We start from the raw sequence: 6,000 nt of genomic DNA, 5'->3' as shown, positions 1-6,000 counted from the left end.
GAGGCAGTGTTCCCTCTCTTTGGCACGGTCTCCGGCACCCATCCCCATTCTCAGTTAACCCCTACCACACTTTTCAGCTCTGAAGTTAAACACCACTTCCTCTGACAGGCCTCACCTGAGCCTGGACTATGCCCCGTCCACCACAAAGCAGGTCCCCTCATGCCCTCATAGCACTTGGCACATTTGTTGTAATTTGCTTGTGGTCACCTGATGAACCTTTCCCTCCCATCCTGGACTGTAAGCTCCATGAAGCAAGCCTTAGGTTTTGCCTACCCTGTTCCCATATGTATCCCCAGCATCTAGTGGAAGAGGTCAGGCACATACCCGGTGCCAATACCTGTTCAATGAATGATGCTGAATTGTCAGAGTTGGAATGGACCATGGTGACAAACCAACTGCCCCAACTCTCCTTCCTACCTCGATTTCACAACAGAGGAAGCAGATTAGAGAAGATAGGTGATTTGCTCCAGGTCACACAGTGCCTCAGTGACAGGTGAGGCCTAGGGACCCCCACTTCCTATCCATCTATATCCCAGCACCACCCGCACCCCACACACTTGCATTTACAGCAAAGCCCCAGGTTCCTAGTGCTGGACATCGATTGATTTCTTCTTCTTAGTTTTTGAAAGAGAACAGGTTAGGAAGCAACACATCTAGCCAGTAAGCCCTGGATGATTTTTTTTTTTTTTTTTTAATTTGGGAGAGAAGGGGTTCCATGCCCAGACCATCACTGATGGGCACTGTGGACACACACACCTGCAACACAAAGCCTGATGTCTGGCCGGCAGTTAACTCTGTTTGGGTTTGTCCGTGGGCTCACTGCTTCCTCTTGCGGGAGGCTGGTAATTTGGGGAGTCCTGGTAATTTTCAGTCATGAATTGGGTGCTCGCTTCGGGTTCACTCAGGTGGAAGCGGTTCAGGAATTTGTCCATTTTCCAATTGCCTGGAAGGACAGACAGACCAGAGGAAGGACAGACAGCCGTGAGAGAGAACCATGGCCTGGGAGCGGCAGGGCCTGACAGGGAGGCCGCTCTGAGGACGTGGAGGCCTCAGCAAGTAAGGACCTTGGTCGTTGGGCTGTGGGGGGCAGAGTGCCCGGGTGCTTCTGGCTCCTAGCTGGATATTAGCAGAGTGTCTGGGAAGAGACTATTCCCCAGGGAACAATGAGGAGTGAATCTAGACTGGTTTCCTTCCCCAGGGCCCTTTATTTGGCATGACTCTGCCTTCTCACATGCGGAAAGATGCCCCATTGGGTGGGCTACCCACTGTCTCCACCCACCTCTCTTTTTCTGCGGGCTCTCCTCACCCCAAGACTGAGGCCTTAAAGGCTTCTTGTCTTCACACGTGGTCACCCCAGCTGCTGGGGCTGAGACCGGCCCCAGTGTCTGCGTCAGTCTTTCAACCTCCTCCCCAGATCCCTGGCTGTGGCTGAGGTTGGGGGGCAGGGCACATGGCTAGGGCTCTCCCTCCTCCTGAGCACCTGGATCCTGCAGTATGGGTAAGAAGTCCCCGGGCGGGTGCCCAGGTGCTCCTCAAGGAGAGAGAGCACAGGGTTGTGGGGGGGGGGGGAGGGGCCTCTTCTGGGGCAAGTGTGGACAGGCCTAGCAGCAGGGCAAGGAGGGCGCAGCCCGGGGCACTGGGGAGAAGCTGCGGAAAGTGGTCACAAGCATATTCCCACGCTCTGTTTCCCAAACCCTGGGCCTCAGGCACCCTCTGTGCATGATTGCGAGCTACAACACAGGATGCCCACTGTAACCTGAATTTGAGAGAAACAACAACTAATTTGTAAGTATGTCCCACATACTCATGGAACTTACTCAAAAATTCATTCCTTGTTTACCTGAAATTCATATTTAACTGGGCATCCTGTATTTTTTTCTTTTTGGTGTGTGAGGGGTAAATCGACCACCCTTCCCTGAGTGGAGGGAGTGCTCAAGGAAGACCTTGCCTGGAGCAGAGCTAGGCAGTGGACAGGTGGAGGAGAGTAATCTTTAATGCGCAGGGGCGAGGGTTGCAGCCTGGACAGAGCTGCCCATTTACCCGCCTGTGGTCCTCTGTCTGGACCCACTACCTTTTTTTTTTTTTTTTTTTTTTAAAGTTTATTTATTGATTTTGAGAGAGAGTGCGAGAGCAAGGGAGGGACAGAGAGAGAGAGAATCCCGAGCAGGCTGTGCACTGTCAGCACAGAGCCCGACGCGGGGCTCAAACTCATGAACCACGAGATCATGACCTGAGCTAAAGTCAAGAGTTGGACTTAAGCCACCCTGGACTGAGCCACCCAGGTACCCCCACCCACTACCCTTTTTTAACAAGGAAGGAAGCAAGTCCCTTGATGTGCTGTTACTCCACTTATCATCCTTTCCTCCCCACACCACCCCGCAGGGGATGTTTGCATTTCAAAGAGGTTTTCAAGGAAAACCAAAATGTTTTAATCCAAAGAAACAAGACAATAATAAGGATAATGCAAATAATAATAGTAATAACACATCTGTATAGCGCTTCCTATGTGCCAGAAACTCCACGCATATTCATACGCTTACTTAATCCTCATAAGGGGAGACTATTTTTATCCCCAGTGCTCAGACGGGAGGATGGGGCACAAGATGGGGTTCCGGTGAGAATGCTTCTTAGGGGCAGTGATGGAGGGAAGGGCCTCTTCATGCTCCCTTAGGTCCGATCTGGTGACTCCATGCTCAGATTCGGGAGAGATGCTGGGCCCTGGGAGAGTCTCTTCTGGGGGTAGGCTGCTGCTGGGTGACAGGTGGGCAACTGAGTGCTGTGGGGTCTTCCACCAGGAGGCGAGGTGGGGAGGCACTGGCCTGGTGGCCTTCACACCCAGGGAGCCTGGGAAAGTGCGTGCAGGTGTGTATGCGTGTACATGCATGCATGTCTATGCATGTGCAAGCCAGGAAAAGGGCTCATGGGTGAACTGGTGTGTGGCAGGCATGGGGACAAGGGGGCCTTCCCCACTGAGTAGGGCAGGAAGAAACCTTGGTGGCCAGGAGGGAATTGAAACTCTCATCACGAGATCAGGGCAAGTTGGTGGAAAGAAATCCCCTGCACCCCGAGGGAGACCTCGCTCCCCTGCTGCAGACTTGCCCTTCCCTAATTCAGAGGACTTCTCTTGATTGAGCTTGGAGTGCCCTGGGAGCCTCACAGCTCCTTCCCGGTCACATGTCCGACAACACTGTGGTTCTTAGGCAGCTCCTCCAACCAGGCCCTGTGTCCCTCAGGAGAGTGGGTACAGGCTGCTGGCTGCTAGCCTCCTGCTGCCTCCTCCCCTGGTTTGGCTGTGACTCCTCACGCCCCCGTTTCCTGCCACAAAGGGCAAGAGGAACTGACCCTTTGCAAGTTCTAGAAGGAAGAGGGGTGAGTCAGGCCCTCAGGGGTGTGTGTGTGTGTGTGTGTGTGTGTGTGTGGAGAGATGGGGAGCTTGGAGGCTGTGGCTTCGTGGTCACCATTTGGAGGAAAGTCCCATCCTGTATGGCACTGCTCCGATCCTGGAGCTGCAGAGAAGCTGCTGCCATGCAGGAAGAGGGTGGTGATGCTGGCTGTGCTCAGGCCACCCCCCTTGGACCCTGGGGCCACCCAGGATGGGCTCTTCCTGGGTCCAGGGCAGGGGTAGTGAGCGTACTGCAAAGGGCTCTGTGGCAGGAGGGAGAGAGGAGGAGGATGTCTGACGCCTGTTTCCTGAACCACCCAGTGGTTGGAACACAGGCCGGGTCTCCTCAGGGCGGGGCTGCTGCATGTGACGTGCCCATTGTTCCCTGCGCAACCGTAGGGCACACCGTTCTCATTCCGAAAAACTAGAAGCTGATCTCTTACCCACTGGTTGGGGCTGATAGGGAAGATGTTGGCGATGAAGGATGTTAGATGTTACAGATGTTCCACAAATGGGCCAAGGGGAGCGAGTGCTGGGTCAGCTTACCTAAAGCTGTGGGGCAGAGGTGGGGGAGGTTTCGGAGCCACTACTGTGTGCCTGATCTCCCCTAGACAGTGTCTTCAACACCTGGGAGAGGGGCTCCAAGCTTTCAGTTACTCATCCTCTGCCCCTGAGTCCCAGGGGCAGCAATGGCTGGAATGTGTGGGAATTGTCCTGGGGCAGGTCCTGTAGTCACTCTCTGCCCCCAGCTTCCCCAGTCTGTGGGGGACTGAGAAATTATTCTCCTAGGCCAGCCCCTCCCCCTCGGAGGACTTGTGGGCATGCGATGGGCAACTCCTCTGCTGGAATGTGCGAACTCTGGGCTGAGGGGAGACTGACAGCCCAACTGGGAGCCGCAGCCCGGTGTCCACTAGGCATGGGGGGGGGGGTATACTGGATGGAGGCCCTGCTCCTGTCCTCAACGGTTTTATAACAGAAGACAATGAACCCTGGACTAGTAACAAGCTAGGCCTTCTCAGGCCTTCTCTTGGCCAGCAGCACAGCTTTGCAGCTCCTGGCGGATGGGGTCCCATCCTTAGCCTCGCCCTCGTCTCTTCAGCGGACCTACTCTTAGGCCTTCCCAATAGCACAGGGCAGTGTTTCCTGTGTGTCCTGCCTGTAGCCCAGGGACATTTCCCACCTGACTTGCCATTTGGTCCTCCTGGGGCCCTCAAGTGTTTCCTGCTCAGCCTGGCAAGTGGGGGCTGGGAAGCCCCCACTGGGAGGGAGGCCTCCACTCCTGTGGCTGGAGAACAAGGGGGCGGGGTCCTGAGACTTGGGCTTGGCCTCCTCTGAGCTGTTCTGTGAGTTGAGCTGCTGGGGCCTCTACTGGCACTTAGTGGCCCTGTCTCCCAAGGCGGGTGAGATGTATCTAACCAAAGTGGCCACCCTCTTCCCTGTCCCCCACCGCTGACTCTCCCCCTAGGGGACAGTGGCCCCGAAGAAAAAACAAAAATTGAACGCCAGCCTAATAACCGTCCCATCGTGTGCCTGGCTCAGGTCTGTAATTTGTCTGGCTCTTCGCAGGGCTGGCTGCAGTGATAGAGGCACTGATGCCTTTCTGCTGAGATTAATGATGTCCTGGTGGTGGTAGGCGGGAGGCCTGGGCCTCTTATTTTTTGTGCCACTAAATGACATCCAGGGACTTCCACTCAGGAGCTGAAAAGCCCTCGTTCCATCACATCCAATTACTCCTGGAGAATATTTGCTGAGTGGCTGATCCTGCTGGCTTGAGAGGCATGGGGCAGAGGGGACCACTTTGACTTTGGCAGGAGTGAGAGGGTGGGGATGCTGGGGGGGGGGGTTCCGAGGTGGGGAGCGGTCACCCAGCTCCTCTGGAGCACTCGGGAGGATTGGAGAGTCGAAGTGCAATTCCTAATTACCCGGGGAAATGGATCACCCAGGATGCCCCCCTTGGTCCTGGGGCTGGGGCTGGGGCTGGGGGTGGGGAAGGGAGCAAGAGAGGAGGCTCAAAGCTGTCAGTTTAAGCTTCCGCTGCTCCATTCCAGTATTTGCTGGTGGTGGCTGGCTGGAACTCTGGGTGAAATTTGGGGATTATCTGTGGTTTCCTGCTGATCTGTTCAATACCGCTTTGGACGACTGATGTTTGGCTTGACTGGGGCGTGTTTCCTGAAGAGGGCTGCCTGCGGCCTGTGGAGGTTGCAGGCAGTTCCTAGCCAGGGTGCCTGTCTGAGAGTTGCCCAAGATGGCCCCATCTGGGCCGCCGCCAGGCCCCCAGTCCTACCCGCTCTGCCAGGTGGGTGGGGCCCCACTGCCTGACACAAGCCCACACAGTGATTCAGGGGCTGGGCCCGGGGCAGGGGGTGGGGGGGGGGTGGGTTCTGGGGCCTGGCCAGGTGAACCACCATGGGAGGTCATGGCAGGGGGTAGGGGCTGTTTTGCAGTGGGCTGTGTGTGTTTGTGTGTGTCTGTGTGCGTGTTTGGGGATGGTCTGCAGGGAGGGCACTCTTCCTTCTACGTTTGCCTATATACCATGTACTTCTAGCTCACTGCCACCAGGCCTGTGGATTTTCTCCCAGCCTCAGTTCCTCTACATCAATGCCTCCTACTGTTGACAC

General features: G+C 55.8%; 1 protein-coding gene across 4 annotated transcripts in view; it reads right to left on the bottom strand.

Annotated features, from left to right (window-relative positions):
- Nucleotides 1–664: 664 nt before the first annotated feature.
- PEBP4 (phosphatidylethanolamine binding protein 4) overlaps nucleotides 665–6,000 on the bottom strand; it is a 216,273-nt gene continuing 210,937 nt past the window's right edge. For all 4 annotated transcript variants that reach the window (XM_040490285.1, XM_040490284.1, XM_040490282.1 and 1 more), the window contains one exon: nucleotides 665–943. In XM_040490285.1, coding sequence (XP_040346219.1) covers nucleotides 789–943 — 155 coding nt within the window. In that variant the 3' untranslated portion in view covers nucleotides 665–788. The remainder of the gene's footprint in view (nucleotides 944–6,000) is intronic.

Source organism: Herpailurus yagouaroundi, unplaced genomic scaffold (genome assembly GCF_014898765.1).
Source record: "Herpailurus yagouaroundi ecotype Mexico unplaced genomic scaffold, PumYag 181, whole genome shotgun sequence".
Lineage (NCBI taxonomy): Eukaryota > Metazoa > Chordata > Mammalia > Carnivora > Felidae > Herpailurus > Herpailurus yagouaroundi.
This window is presented reverse-complemented; position numbering and strand designations above follow the sequence as displayed.